Genomic DNA, 14,585 nt, shown 5'->3' with positions numbered 1-14,585 from the left:
TTTACCCAACTGTATACAGGATATATAATAAAAGCTTAAATGCATTTATGAAATGCTGACAGTAGCTGCAGCTTCATGTGAGACAGACATGTTGATGCATTATATACTAAAGCCTCAAATTATTCTAACACGGAAATTTTCCCAACACGTTTCTTCTTATTGCTGGTGAAGATTCTCAGTCATCCAGGTCATGGTCATTCCAAAAAAAGTAAAAAACAAAGCAACAGGACTTGTTTTCCGTAGCTGAAGACGTTTCGCTTCCTGAAGTGAAACGTCTTCAGCTACGGAAAACAAGTCCTGTTGCTTTGTTTTTTACTTTTTTCTTTTTTTGGAATGTTTCTTCTCATTAGAAAGTACTATTTAGGTTTTGGAGTGGCTCAGCCAAAGTTCCGACTTAAAGATTATAAATAATCTTTGGAGGGAGCTAAAGATTAGGGTTAGGGTAGAATAAAGAATCATTTATCGTTGTTACGTAATCATAATTAAGTTTTTGTGAGACATCGGCTCAGAATTCACACATAACACACAGACATAAAACAATATTAAAGTTGAATGCAACAACAATACTTCCCGAGAAGCTAAAAAGTTAGCAAATAGTTCTTAGCATCTGATGAGACTTAAATATTCCTGTCAAATAGGGCAAGCAGGTAAATAAGGTTTTAAAACTAAATCTGCCAGAGGTATGAATGTTTTTGGGCTTCACTGTATTTCAAAACATCCATTTATTACAAGATGAGAAATTTTGGGGGCCCCAGTAAGCCTTGCTAAAGTCCAAGCTAGGCACTTGGTTTACTCCCTGTCAATGTTTAACAAATGAACTTTTTCTGTGCGTAACATTACACACGCACACACAACTGCTCACAGGGCAATGTCCTGGCAAACAACCTGCGCTGGATGTTTCTGTAAGCCCATTTTCAATTAAACATTCAAAAATGGAGGGAACACTAAATTCAGGTCGTCCTTATAACAAACTGACCAGTCAGGAGGCCCTCGTTGAAGAAGAGCATTATCTTCCCTCAAATCAGGAAAATCAAGGTATGTAAAAACAATCAGAGATTATAATTTGAAAAAAGTTTTCCAGACACACAAACGTGATCGTTTCTTGTGATATATTGAAGACATCCATCTAGCTTTTTATATTTTTTTCTCTTGCTTATACTGTCTATAATATTCCTCTGTTTCTGTACTGGTAATGGCTCTGATATTTCCTGTGTAGTGACTTTGTCGACAACGAGACCTGAATCAAGCATGAATCTCTACAATCTGCTCAAAGTGAGCCTGGCGGTGCTCGCGGTCATCCTGCTAGTGGTCAACATTGGCCTGGGAGTTTACTGTAAGTTATTTTTACTGAAGTAACTATAAACTAACGCTAATGTTTAATGCCACGCATGGTGTGTAAAGATTGTTCCAGTAAATTGAGGATGGGACAGTGAGGGATTAATGATGGCTTCAAACCTTTCTGTGACACGTTATGATCCAAAATCAACCACCTTAGGAAATTTACTGGGTATATATATATATATATATATATATATATATATATATATATATATATATATATATATATATATATAACACAAGTATTTTTAACAAGAATTGTTACTGTCATGTGAACATAAGAAAACATGATTTGCACCAATATTTTCAGATACACTGCAGGTCGAAGGTTTAAATGCCCTCATCATGGGCATGAATATCGTATTTATTTTTAGATTTTAATGACAGATATTTGAACAGTTTTTTTTCCCCCCTAGTGGAATAATTATGCAAAACGCAAGTTCAACATTTTTTTAAGTAGTTTTAAAAGCACAGGTTCTCTCTAATCCACATGGGTGCAGTGAAACAGACCCTCAGCATAATGTTTCCTGCACCAACTTTGATAGAGCCCTTAAATTTGAAAATCATTCCCTCAAACATCATTCTTGTTGTTCTGGGCAAATAGCTCAACCAAACTCCAAAAGAAAGGTTTGGACAGTCTGCTTGACAAGAAGCAAATTTATTTATCGAGCCTAAATATGTTTATTTTGTAGCAGTGCCTTTTTTCATGTTAAACTTGCAACTCTGGTGTTCCGCTATCTTCCAGTTTATGATAGACTTTAATCTTAATGCTGCCTGGATTATAAATGTATAAATGAACCAATAAGGCCTAAAATATCACAGTACCTGTGTGGTAAACAGAACTGAAGTTAGGAGGGAACTGCCTCTTTCTAGCTCAATCTATTGCTCATAGGATTAAACATGTAAATAAAATGTTTTAATTTACATGCTATTTAGATATATCATTATTTTTTGGCTTGTTTTAAATCTATAATTGTGTAACACCACTTGGTATAGACTGTTAAAGGTTAACTGTAAATCTATGAAATATGTACTTTAAGAATTATGAGCAAATATTTTTTTTTTTTTATCAACAGAATTTTTTGTAACACTATTATCGTTGCCCACAGATAACAAACTTACTGACAACAACATAGTAAGAGACATCAGCAGTGAGATAACCAAACTTCAGGCTTCCTACGACGCCGCGGTTCGAAGCAGGGATGAAGCCAAGAAACTGCTGGCGATGGAGCTCAGCGAGCAGCAAGTCATCAAGTGGGAGCTGGAACACCAGAGCCTTAGAGTCAAAGACTATGAAAAGCAGGTTGAAAAGATGCAGGTGGACATTGCAACGTTGAAGTCCCACCTACCGATGCTGAGTGAGAAGCTTTTCAATCGTTACATCTCATGTGTTGTTACTGTAAACCAGCCAACAGGACATTGTGATTCCCTTTTTTCTTTGGCAACAGAGGAGGGCTGCCGACACTGTTTGCCTGGATGGGCTTTCATGAGCTCGACCTGCTATTACTTCCCTCTTTCTGACACCGCTTACCGCATATCGTGGAACGAGGCCCGGCAGTCCTGCAGGAGACTAGGAGGTGACTTGGCAATCATAAACAGCAGAGAGAAGCATGTAAGACCTATTAACACTACTGACTGATGTTTGTGGGACAACACTGGTCCGAGCTTTAAAGCTATAGTTGGTAATCCTGTTCAGAAACACTTTTTGTTATACTTGGTGAAACTGTTCTTCCATCTTGACAGTAGTCTGTACATTATATATTCAGAAAAAGAAAAAAAAAAGAATCGATCTCTGTGGAAGCTGCTGGTTTGTAAAAACTCTGACCAATCCCTGCTGTTCGGTCCGAATGGCAGAGATTGGTCAGAGTTTTGGTTCTGCCCTCGTTCACCTCTGTCCCTCAAGTTCTTGGGGAAATCACCTTATCTATTGGTTGTCCCACATGCCAATCATTCTGACATGCTCACAAAACGCCAGCGTGTTCCCTGTTAGTTTCTGCTTGCTGGCTGCGCACTTCTAGTCTTTATGTATCCGGTTAGCTTAGCAGTTAGCTTCGGTGTTAGCCGTTCATTGTAGCTCTGCTGCTCTCACCGTATACTTTGAACAGGGCTGAGAGTCGCAAGAAGCAAAACACTTTTATGTTTATGAGAAGAAAAGGATGGCCTCAGTAGAAAGAAATAAGACCAGAGCGGATTTGGGAGATTTTTTTGTCCACATGATCCCCCGAGGAGCAGAAGACCAAGGTAAGACGGTCTTGACACTCAGTTATTCAAAAAGGAGTTGGGGAAACTTCTGGAAAAATCGTCGACTCTACCTTTAATATTTTAGCACCTACTAATAACTATTCATTCTAGATGATATAGTGCTTCAAAATAGGATTTGTCACCTGAACTTTATTGTTTGTGGCGCATTTGGCCACAACTCCCATCCAGTGTGTGCAATAACTGGCAATGAGTCTTAAACTTCACTTTAGAGAACTTTGGCCCACTCTTCGTTGTAGTATTACTTTAACTGGAGAGCTTTCGAGCATAAAAAGCCTGTTTAAGCTCAAGCCACAGCATCTCAATCCAAGTGAAGTCCAGACTTTAACTAACCTGACAACAGCCAGCTGCATGTCTCGCTCCGCCTAGCTCCACTCACATACATCTGGGACACGGCTCATTGAAAATTATTTCCCCAACCAAATTTATGGTCTGGCCAATCAGGACGCAGGGCGGGTGTTTCCTGGATGTGACGTAGCGGAGAAGCAACCGTGAGATTCCAACAACAATGGCGGCTCGCATCGAGGAAGCAAGCGTTAGCATTGATGCTGCTATTTCTTCTGTGTTGTCCAATCTATCTAATATTGTTTCATTAAAAGAACATCAGAGAACGCCTCTGAAGGCTTTTGTTGGTGGAAACCATGTTTTCGCCCTTCTCCCGACCGGATTTGGCAAGTTTTGTTTTCCGGGGCGCGTACGCGCAACGCGGACGCGCCCCGGAGCGGTTAGCGCCAACCATATAAGGAGGCCTATTAGTCCTCAACGCGGTCGGCCCGGGATCGACTCCGACCCGCGGCGCTTTGCCGCCTGTCTTCCCCCCTCTTCCTGTCAGCTCACTGTCAATAAAATGCGTGCCACAAGAGCCGCAAACACATAAAAAAAAATGTGTTTGTGTCTGATGAGACCTGCGTCGGTCTCATCAGCGTCACGGGTTAGCTTCGGTGTGAGTGGTTGAAATAGCACGTCAATAAAGATGACAGACAAGTGGCTTATCCAATCATATGCAAGGAGTTTTGATAAGGCCCAGCCTTCAATAAAGGCAATTTCTATCGCGGTGTCCCAGATGTATGTGAGTGGAGCTAGGCGGAGCGAAACATGCAGCTGGCTGTTGTCAGGTTAGACTTTAACTAGGCCACTCCAAAACCTTTAAAAGTGTCGGCCCATTCAGTGGTAGACTGGCTGGTGTGCTTTGGGTCATTGTCCTGCTGCATAACCCAAGTGTGGCTTCAGGTCTTGATCTCATGGCAGGACATGCCTCTGTGATTTTTTTCCCTTCATTAAGAGAAGCTGTTTAGATCTTGCAGAAACAAAGGAGCACCAAATCATAACACTACCACCACCATCTTCAACTCACAGTATGGTGTTCTGTTATTGGAAAGCTGTGTTGGTTTCATGTCCGGTGTAACAGGATGTAACCCAGTAAACCCTTTACCAGTTGTCTGGGGATCATCATGATGTATTTTTTTTCTCCCCCTAAGAAAGGAAGTCATTTGATATCGGCCTTTTAGACGTACTCAGGTTAAATCATCTTAATTATTTGAGTGTGACACAAACCTCAGAAACAATCAAATATTGAGAAATCCTTTTTCACTGCATTGTATGCGTCCATGAACATCATCTGTGTGTAAAATATATATTTTTTTGTCAGCTTGGAGTAACTAGGTTGATAAGCACTAATCAAGACCCCTCGAGACCAATGTCCCAGAATGGTTTCTGGATCGGACTGAGAGACGTGGAAGAGGAAGGAGTTTGGAAATGGGTGGATGGGACAAGACTGACTGAGGGGTAAAAGTTACATGTTCTTGATAAACCCGTCTTAACTCCAAAGGCATCTGTGGTATTAAACAAACTGCGTCGGAGCATATATTACCACTCAACAAAGCGACTATTTGTTGCAGGTTCTGGAACATCGGAGAACCAAACAACCAGAACAATGAGGACTGTGCAGCCGTATATCCCAAAAGCAACCCTTTCTTGTCTTGGAATGATGCGCCGTGTAGCTATAACCTGAAGTGGGTTTGTGAAATGGCACCAAGATCTTTTAGATAATGAAATACTTCTTTTGAAAGTCCTGGTTTTATTTGACAAGGCAACAAATGAACTAAACCACAGCAGATCCTTAGTGCTGTTTCTTTATTGTTTACCCTATATGAACTACAAAACAGCAAGGAACATCGGAACTACAAAAATCTTTGTCTGAAAATACATCCATGTTAAGTTTTTTTTTTTTTGTATAGCAGCAAATATTTGACTTAACTATAACATTTTTGCAATTAATTATAATTATAAAACTCTCATGAATTTAACAAGGAATTGAGTGAAATAACAAATAACAGGTGTCCTTTACATATCTACAATACAACAGAGAGGCATTTCAAGGTTATTCCATCATTTTGTTAGAAACACCTAATAAATATTTAGCAAAGTGGAGTACATATCTCATGCAGTTGATTTATTCACTGATCTATTGTACAAATGAACATAAATAAAACTAATGCCCCTGTTGTTTTTTCTGCCCACCTTTTACTACTTTCATAACATGCCCGGTGGCTTTCGAACCTCACAGCACCGCAAAGTGGTGCCGAAGCTGCTTGAGCAGCTTCTGTGTGTCGGCGTGCTCTGGAAAAGCATCCTCAGACTTCTGGGCTGCAGTGTAGCTGCTCTGAAGGTCTCCAATCTGGACACAGACAAAAGACATACATATCAAAGTTATTCTTTTATTGACATAAATCGACTGCTTGGAGGTTCAAATGTACGCTGCAGAAGTGTTTTTACCTTTTCACACAGAATGGAAAGATTGTAGTTGGGCTCGTACATGTTAGGGGCCAGCGACGCCGCTGTCTGTAGGAAGGCTTTGGACTGGATCAGAGACAATGTTTCTTATGAACACATTTCATCAGAATGTACATTAAAAATGCAATGTCTTCTACCTAATGCTATCCAAACAGCTTATCTTTTGTAAAAACCTTTGTCATCTTGTATCTTTATACTGATGGCTTACAGAGAGATGTATGATCTATTAACAAACAGGCAACCTATTGTTTTTTTGGATTAACTCAGTCATGTAATATCCAGTTACAAATGAATAGTAACACAATTTATCACAAAACTCTTGGTAATATGGACTAATATGGAATCGTCTTATCTTTATAATGGTGATACCAACACAAAAGGTTTCTATTACTTGTTAACATGCTACCTAATGCAATAAAAATGTTGTGGAAAAACACTAAAACAATAAATGCTGTATTCGTTGTTTATTTATATTTTGTCAAAAAGGTAAAAGAATACATGACATGTTCCACCACAATAGTCAAAAACTATGTATTTATTATCCCATTTTTAGCAGATAAATAAAATCTACGTCCTCACCTGCTCAATACGACCTTTTCGCAGCTCCAGGACCGCCAGGTTGTTGTACGCCTCGGCGTGATCATTATTGAAAGCCAGGGTCAGTTTGAAACACTGATATGCCAGCGTCAAGTCTCCGATGCCCTTTAAACACACAACTCATTAAATCAATCTTTGAAAATGTTGCACTAGCATCTAAATGTTTTCTAACAACATCTGATTTCTATTTTGTGCAAACCTCGTAAAGGAACAGACACAAAAAAATCGACATTGTGGTATTTGTTTTAGCTTGCTGACTCACCACAGCCACATGTCCGATATTGTACCAGACATCTGCCTGCTCCTCATCACTGGCCACCAGTGCCAGAGCCCTCTCAAACGACGACAGCGTCATGTCGTACTGCTGCGCATAGAAACAGCAGAGGCCCAGGTTGTTGTACAGCTGGCATTTATACACGCCCATCTGGAGAAGCCGCCTAGGAAAAGAAGAAGCACGCTCAAGCAATCAGCACATCGGAAAGTATTAATACCTCTCACAGTAGTTCACATTTTTTTTCCAGGTTACAACAACTTCAATGTACTTCATTGGGATTGTATTTGTATTCGATCCCCTTTACTCTGATATCTCTAGGTAAAATCCAGAGCAAGAAGTTGACAGTTATCATATGAGTAGTTTACTCTAAATATCTGACAAGTTGCCTGTGCAAATTCTCAGTTTTCCGGGTCATCGCAACAGCAAACAGGCTTAAATCGGAGGCAACCGGATAGTTGTGGTTTTGTGAGAGTGCATCGAGCGCTCCGATCTAAGCCTGTTTGCTGTTGCGGTGACCCGGAAAACTGAGAATTTGCACAGGCATGATGCGTTACAACTTAGGAAAGATACCCTCATGTTAGTTGGAGACTACGAGCGCATTTCCAGAAATCTTGCCGATTTCAGAAACCCCCTTTTGGTTCAGTCTGATATGCAGACAGCAAAAACTGGTTCTGAACAGCATACGCCTCAAGTCGGCTGCACAGTGGCGCAGTGGGTAGCGCTGTTGCCTTGCAGCAAGAAGGTCCTGGGTTCGAGTACACCCCTGGGTCTTTCTGCATGGAGTTTGCATGTTCTCCCTGTGCATGTGTGGGTTCTCTCCGGGTACTCCGGCTTCCTCCCACAGTCCAAAAACATGACTGTTAGGTTAATTGGCTTCTCCAAATTGTCCTTAGGTGTGAATGGTTGTTTGTCCTGTTTGTCTCTCTGTGTTGCCCTGCGACAGACTGGCGACCTGTCCAGGGTGTACCCCGCCTCTCGCCCATTGACAGCTGGAGATAGGCACCAGCAACCCCCGCAACCCCATGAGGGATTAAGCGGTATGGAAAATGGATGGATGGATACGCCTCAAGTCCTCTATCAAAGGACACAGAGCGGAACAGATCATTCTGAAGGTGCGAAACCAGCTTCTCAGCCAAAGACAGGTTCATGTCACACTTGATGCACTTTCACAAAGGAGAGAAAAAAACTCAACTATGTCCAGTTCCCTCCAATTTAAGTCTGTTTGCTGATTTGACAAGCTGAGCAAGGAGAGCTTTAATCATAGCCAGGAGAATCAGTTAACAGTGTGTCTATTAGTAGTGCACTCGACATGGCAGGAAAATAGCACTTCCTAAAAGAAAGATCTAGTTAACATCCAAACATTGCCAGGACCCGTCCAAGGACGTGTGGAAAACGTGCTCTGCTCTAAGGAGACCATGATTTAACTCTCTGGCCTATATGAAAAAATCTGAGCACAGCAGCTCCATGATGAACCACGGTGGTGGTAGCATCACACCGTGTGAATACGCTTCTGCACCAGGGACAGGGATGCCGGTCAGAGTTGTTGGGAAGACGGACAAAACTAAATTCAGGGCTATCCTAGAACAAAACCTGTAAAATGAGCCTAAAAACACGGGCAGAGCTACAATACAATGATTTAGATCAAAACGTTTTCATGTTTTGAAAATTCAAACTTTAATCCAACAGAGAAGCTATGTTGAGAGAACCGATGCTCACAGATAATCCCCATGGAGTCTGACCAAGATTGAGCTATTTTGCAAAAACAAAAGGACAGTCTCCAAATGTGCAAAGCTAGCAGAGACATACTCCAAGAGATTTTTTTTTTTACTATACTTGCAGCTGAAGGTGGTTCCACAAAGCCCTAGCCCAAGCCAGACTTTTCAGACTTAAATTTCTAAAACCCTCCTACTTCTCAACTATGCACTAGTTTGTATTGGTCAATCACATTTGTAGTTTGAGGTTGTAACTTGACAAAATATAAAAAGCTTTAACAGATTCAAATGCTTTTGACGGACACTTTAACCCACAGGTGTCAAACTCAAGGCCCGCGGGCTGAATCCGGCCCGTCAAGGTAAATTATCCGGCCCTCAAGAGCCAAAAAAAAGGCATATCATGTCATAAAGTAGAGGCATATATCCTTTTAAAGTGTATAAAGTGGCTAAATCTGTGCCTCCTGTAAGTGTAACTCACCCCAATATCAACTTTTTTTGCAGATAAACTGTATAAACTGGGCCTAAGGTTGCTGCTTTTATGTTACTGTGCATTTTTTATACTTCTATGTGAACTGGAATGAAATTATGAAATGAAAAGTATCGTCTATGCACGTGCAACCGGCCCTTTTAATGACTTCATGACGCCAAAGTGGCCCCATATAGAAATGAGTTTGACACCCCTGCTTTAACCCGTACTACTATAACGGCAGCTTAATGGTAGTGTTGGTCTGCCTGACCTATAGAACCGCAGCGCGATCTCGGGCTGATCAGTATAGAAGTGATTGCTGCCTATGCAGGCAATCGCCTCCACGTGGGTGTTGTCCTGCTTCAAGACCTCCTTGTAGTATTCTGTGGCCGAGGAAATGTTGTTCATCTCCTGCAATAAAATCCCATTAGAAACGAGAAATACGGGCACTTTTCTCATTTAAATCATGACAGGAGACTGACAGGGCTTCACGCCAGCACAATGTACCTCATGGATGCGGGCAATTCCCGTTAGAAGAGTGACCTCACCAGGAAAGTGGTCCAGGCCTTGCTTAAAAAGGTTGAGGGCTGTTATTGGTTGATCCAAGCGCTGATAAACCTTGAAGGAAACACATCCAAAAACGTTTTAAATTTAACAATCTATTAAATGTGCTCCAGGAAAGGAAATACATGCAGTCCCAGTTTAGTTGCTACCTTTGTGAGGTAGAGATACGTATCTACCACGTCCTGCTGGTTGAGAGCCGATCGAAACTGTTTCTCTGCTTCTCTGTATAAACCCAGCCTGAAGAGGCAAAAAACGAGTTAACCACAGTTTTCAGAAATCATAGTAATGTTTGCATCTGTGAGACGAACCTACCTGTAGTAACACTTTCCCAGTTGAACCTTCCACCACCAATCTTTGAACTGTGCATGCTCAGTGGCTTGAGCTGCCAAATCTAAAGCCTAAGCAGAAAATAAAAGCCACCTTTGTTAGCATCCAGTGGCAAACACATTAAAAATGCTAAACAATTCTCTTCATGGCACATGCGAATGCAACACTTACATTTTTAACATCGTTTTCATGATGAAAGATGTACTCAAATAAAGTCTGCAAAGATAAAATTTGATCATATGAAATTTGATCAAACTAAAAGAATTATAATAAATCGCTGGGAGGGACATTTCTTGGTCTTACTCTGGACAAACTGGGCTTTTGGGAATACTTGGACAGATTTATTCTTGACAAATTTATAAAAGGTCCTTCTGGATTGGTCAGCATTGAAGCCTGTGGGGAAAAAGGAAAATGCACTGTTGGGAAATTCAATTCAGAAAATACCTGATTGATCTTTTGTGAAGACATTGTAACGGTCAAATTTAATGGCACCACTGTCTAAATGTTTAAAGAGACTTGAAATAAATTCCTCTTTAGACCCGAGGCATATGCTCACACTTGTTAGATAATTTCAACCTTTGATTACGGAAAGAAGACCCTTGAAATACGAAATAAAGTAACTGGTGGCATAATTGTTGTTAGTCCTAACAATCCTTTTAAATTAAATATAACTGAAGCATTTTCTTAGATATATAATTTTCTTTTTTTTAGGAATGTTTGATAAGTAATTCACAACTTTTTGTTGTTTTGGGGGATAAATATGTGGTAATACCACATATCTTTTAGCCACTGACCACTCATCTGGATGAGGACTCGTACCAACCTTTGCACTGCACAGGTAAAACAAAAAGATCTCCAAAGTCCACTTTTAGAGAATTGCAGCAAATATTGACATCTTGAGTAACAAGTCTGCATTGCAACCATTAGATTCTGTCTGGATGCAAACAGGTTGTGTTTGTAAGTCCATCATAAACATGTCGGCTTTCCAAAACGATTAATAAATATTTTAAAGATTATTCTCTGCACATCCTCCAACCTTGTGAAAGGTTTTAGAAGAATCCAAACGTTATCTTGTGGGGAAATGGGAGCCGTGCAAAGTTACAACAGCAGGGGCACCAATAAATGTGTCACTGGTGACTTTAATAAAAACAAGTTTTTCCTGGTGTTAATTTTACACAATGAATCAATTTTCTTTTTTAAACTTTCCTTTTTCTAAACTTTTCATTGTGAGATTATGTGATGTTTTTTTTTACACATCTTTACCGGGGTAGTCAATTAATATTGTCGACACTGTATATATTAACAACATGTCAATCTCTCAAATAATTTCTACGCAGTTAATTTCAAAATATGATCCAAACAGTCTGATAGGATAGTGCACATGTTTTGTTTTGTAGGTAGAGTGTATTTGCATATGAGCACTCACAGTTCCCAAACGAATGAATCTACCAGAAGAACTAGTGACAGGACGAGCAGTGCTTGCAGTGCGTGGGGTTTTAATGGCCTGCTCCATCGTTCCAGGACGCCCCGACTGCGTGCTGGGTCTCACAAAGCCTGTAATAGGACGTCCTGATTGTGTCACTGGCCTAAACATCGGAAACCAAGGAAATCGGGTGTTTTTTTTAAGACCGTTGGTGATTATTGTTAAGTTGTGATATATCAAAACTTAAAGGCTACGTACCTGACTGCTGGAGTGGGACCACCACCCTGACTTGTTCCAGGAAGTCTCAGCGATGTTCCAGGTCCTAAAAGAGAGTTTTACTGCTTGAAGTTTCTCACTGATTAAGTGTTATCAGAGTGTTTTTTTTCTTCCCATGTTGTAATTTACAATAGTGTGCTAAGGAAAAGCTGGAACCTACGTGCAACTTGTGCTATAGAGCTCTCATCCAGCATCATCTCAGCAATCCCCTCCTCGTCAACATCAACTTCATCAACGTACACCATCTCTGTGAGGGCTCTGGTTTTTAAGCTCCATGCAGCCTGTGAAATCCAATGTTTGAATCATACATGGCACCAAAATACAGCTAAAGACAAACAAGTTACCATCAGGCTCCGATGAACAATGGACATGCAAACTAAACAAACTAACTAAAATACAGGAATAGAGCTCAGTACTTTTGTTACCTCTGAGATAAGTAAAGATGAGTCCTTGAGACATGCAGTGAGTAACAGAGAGGAATACAACCAGGGTGTAAAGAAAGATAAAAGGAGGAAAGACATATTTAAAAAAGAAATGCAAAGGAAAGAAGAAAATAAAGCCAAAAACAAAGGAATAAACAGCAAAAATTATTGTGATAGTTCAAATGAATAAAAACGCACGCAGCCTCAGTGAGTTGTGGTTCACGTACAAGAGTAATCGGGATTAATCTGCAGCAGGTTTAAAACTGTGTTAGCATGCTAGCACGGTCGGCTAACTACAGCATTACCTGGTCGTAGGGATTTTCTTGCAATAGTTTACTACAAATCTCTGAACACTGTTGAAGCTTTCGCCTCCTGAAATAGCTCCACGCGAGAAACAAAGGGTCCATCGTCACTTCCATCGCCGTGCAAGGTTTTAAACTCAGCTATCGAGATGCTAAACGAAGACAAGGCGATGGCGAAGCTAAAGCTTCTTTGGTTACTTAGCAACAGCGGGTGGCGCTTATCAACCGGAACTTCCGGTCAAAAGTTGACAAGTGAAATAAAACCTTTTAGTTTAAACCAAAATCATTCGACTTCAGTAGAATAAATAGTGGGGTTGCTGTAGTGAATGTCAAAGTCACATGAAAAGCATGTTAGCCTCGTAAATGCCTCAATAAATTGTAAACTACTTTGTCAGGTTTTTGAAGTTCTTACAATCTAATCATGGGGCATTTATCATTAGTGGGAACAAAAAAAAAAAAAAGTAGAAGCATATAAAACCAATTGTTTATTTTATTTTACCTAATTTAGTTCTAAAAGAGTTAAAGAGAGGCCTATTTTTAAGTCAAGTTTAGCTTAGACATGCACGTCACAACGTATTTTGGTCTAATTTAACAATGCAGTTGAACCATTTTTTAACAGAGAGTAATAATAATTTCACAAACAACTCCTATGATTTAAAAAAAGACTTTTGTGCGCAAGTTTAAATTTATTGCAGTTTTTTCTTAGTATTTATGCAGATACAAATACATAAATACACCCCCAATAATGTTGAGTTAAATGTTCCACATACCTTTTCCAGCCATCAGAAAGCTTTGGCATTATTGTGGTTTTTCACCTTGGCAGACATGGTTGGATTTAAATAATTTGGTTTTCTTCCACTGACATAACTTTTTAGCATTGTCCATATACTTTCATCGGTTCAAGCGCAGGGCTTTTTCAAAAGCCTAAAGTTAGTGAGCTTAATCCTTTGCAAAATGAGATGAAAGAAACCTTCAGAAAAAAATTTAATTGGTCCAGATCAATGAGAAAAATACACAAACCAACAAGGCTCCAGCCGATGATAAACTGGGCGCTGCTGGGACACCTCTGTCACTGTCTATTGCCTGTAACAGCAAATGTCATGTTTGTTAACGGACACAAGAAAGGTTTATTCAATATAATTTGCAGTGGGTGGGTTCCTCTAGGTTTATTGTGGAGGTCCAGATCAGCACTGAGAAGAGACAAGTGCATATTATTGTCTGAGATTCGAAATAAGATATGAATAAGATATAGTGGATGGAAAGACGTTTTTACTAGAGGCGCTGACAGTCTTCCAGGGAAGGTGAGTCTTATCCACAGTCTGAAATGTGGTTGTGAATGTCGTTTGGTTATTGTTGCCTTTGTCGTTTCTTTCCAGAGTTGGAGACTGTGGAATGGAGGAGTGTTAGAAATTGGAGAGGCAGGTGTCGAAGGAATCCAACAGCTTGTAATCAGAGGCCAACCAGGGGAACGATAAGGAGATTTGCAGCGAGGGGCTTGAGAGGATTTTCCCAATAACCACAAGGAACGAGGAAACAGAAACTGAGCACAAAACAATTTGGCATCTGCCTCAGGGACTCTGTTCTTCATATACTCTTCCTGATCAGGCTTGATGATCTGCAGCTGCAAGAACACACCTCCTAGTCACACTCTGCAGTGAGAAAAGGTGAGGAAAAACACATACACACCACACTGTCTTTTTACTTTTACTTGAGAAATTAAGAAGTATCGCTACTCTTAGTTGAGTAAAATCTCTGCAAGAAAAAAAACATGCAACTTGTTTTAACCAAAAATGCATCAGAGAGACACACACCCACCATTTGTACTAAGGTGA

General features: G+C 40.2%; 2 protein-coding genes across 5 annotated transcripts; one reads left to right on the top strand and one right to left on the bottom strand.

The window, feature by feature from the left end:
• Positions 1 to 846: 846 nt before the first annotated feature.
• LOC105917223 (C-type lectin domain family 4 member M) lies at positions 847 to 5,680 on the top strand. Its single transcript, XM_012851965.3, has 6 exons — positions 847 to 1,035; positions 1,217 to 1,333; positions 2,448 to 2,696; positions 2,787 to 2,950; positions 5,246 to 5,382; positions 5,496 to 5,680. Exons 1-6 carry the CDS (start codon positions 933 to 935, stop codon positions 5,644 to 5,646), a joined length of 921 nt encoding a protein of 306 aa, XP_012707419.3. The 5' UTR covers positions 847 to 932; the 3' UTR covers positions 5,647 to 5,680.
• Positions 5,681 to 5,713: 33 nt separating this feature from the next.
• Positions 5,714 to 13,724, bottom strand: ttc8 (tetratricopeptide repeat domain 8). 4 transcript variants are annotated; one of them, XM_012851938.3, is made up of 15 exons: positions 12,757 to 12,978; positions 12,455 to 12,478; positions 12,190 to 12,310; positions 12,012 to 12,075; positions 11,757 to 11,916; positions 10,634 to 10,723; positions 10,502 to 10,546; positions 10,316 to 10,401; positions 10,153 to 10,240; positions 9,947 to 10,057; positions 9,711 to 9,850; positions 7,250 to 7,424; positions 6,970 to 7,092; positions 6,373 to 6,456; positions 5,714 to 6,274 (listed from the first exon to the last, which is right to left on the bottom strand). In XM_012851938.3, exons 1-15 carry the CDS (start codon positions 12,868 to 12,870, stop codon positions 6,158 to 6,160), a joined length of 1,542 nt encoding a protein of 513 aa, XP_012707392.2. In that variant the 5' UTR covers positions 12,871 to 12,978; the 3' UTR covers positions 5,714 to 6,157. The 4 variants fall into 4 exon arrangements, with proteins under 4 accessions (XP_012707392.2, XP_021166037.1, XP_012707398.2 ...); XM_021310362.2 differs by lacking the exons at positions 12,455 to 12,478; positions 12,757 to 12,978 and adding an exon at positions 13,524 to 13,724; XM_012851944.3 differs by lacking the exon at positions 12,455 to 12,478.
• Between the last annotated feature and the right edge of the window lie 861 nt (positions 13,725 to 14,585).

This window comes from Fundulus heteroclitus, chromosome 19 (assembly GCF_011125445.2).
Source record: "Fundulus heteroclitus isolate FHET01 chromosome 19, MU-UCD_Fhet_4.1, whole genome shotgun sequence".
Taxonomy (NCBI): domain Eukaryota; kingdom Metazoa; phylum Chordata; class Actinopteri; order Cyprinodontiformes; family Fundulidae; genus Fundulus; species Fundulus heteroclitus.
This window is presented reverse-complemented; position numbering and strand designations above follow the sequence as displayed.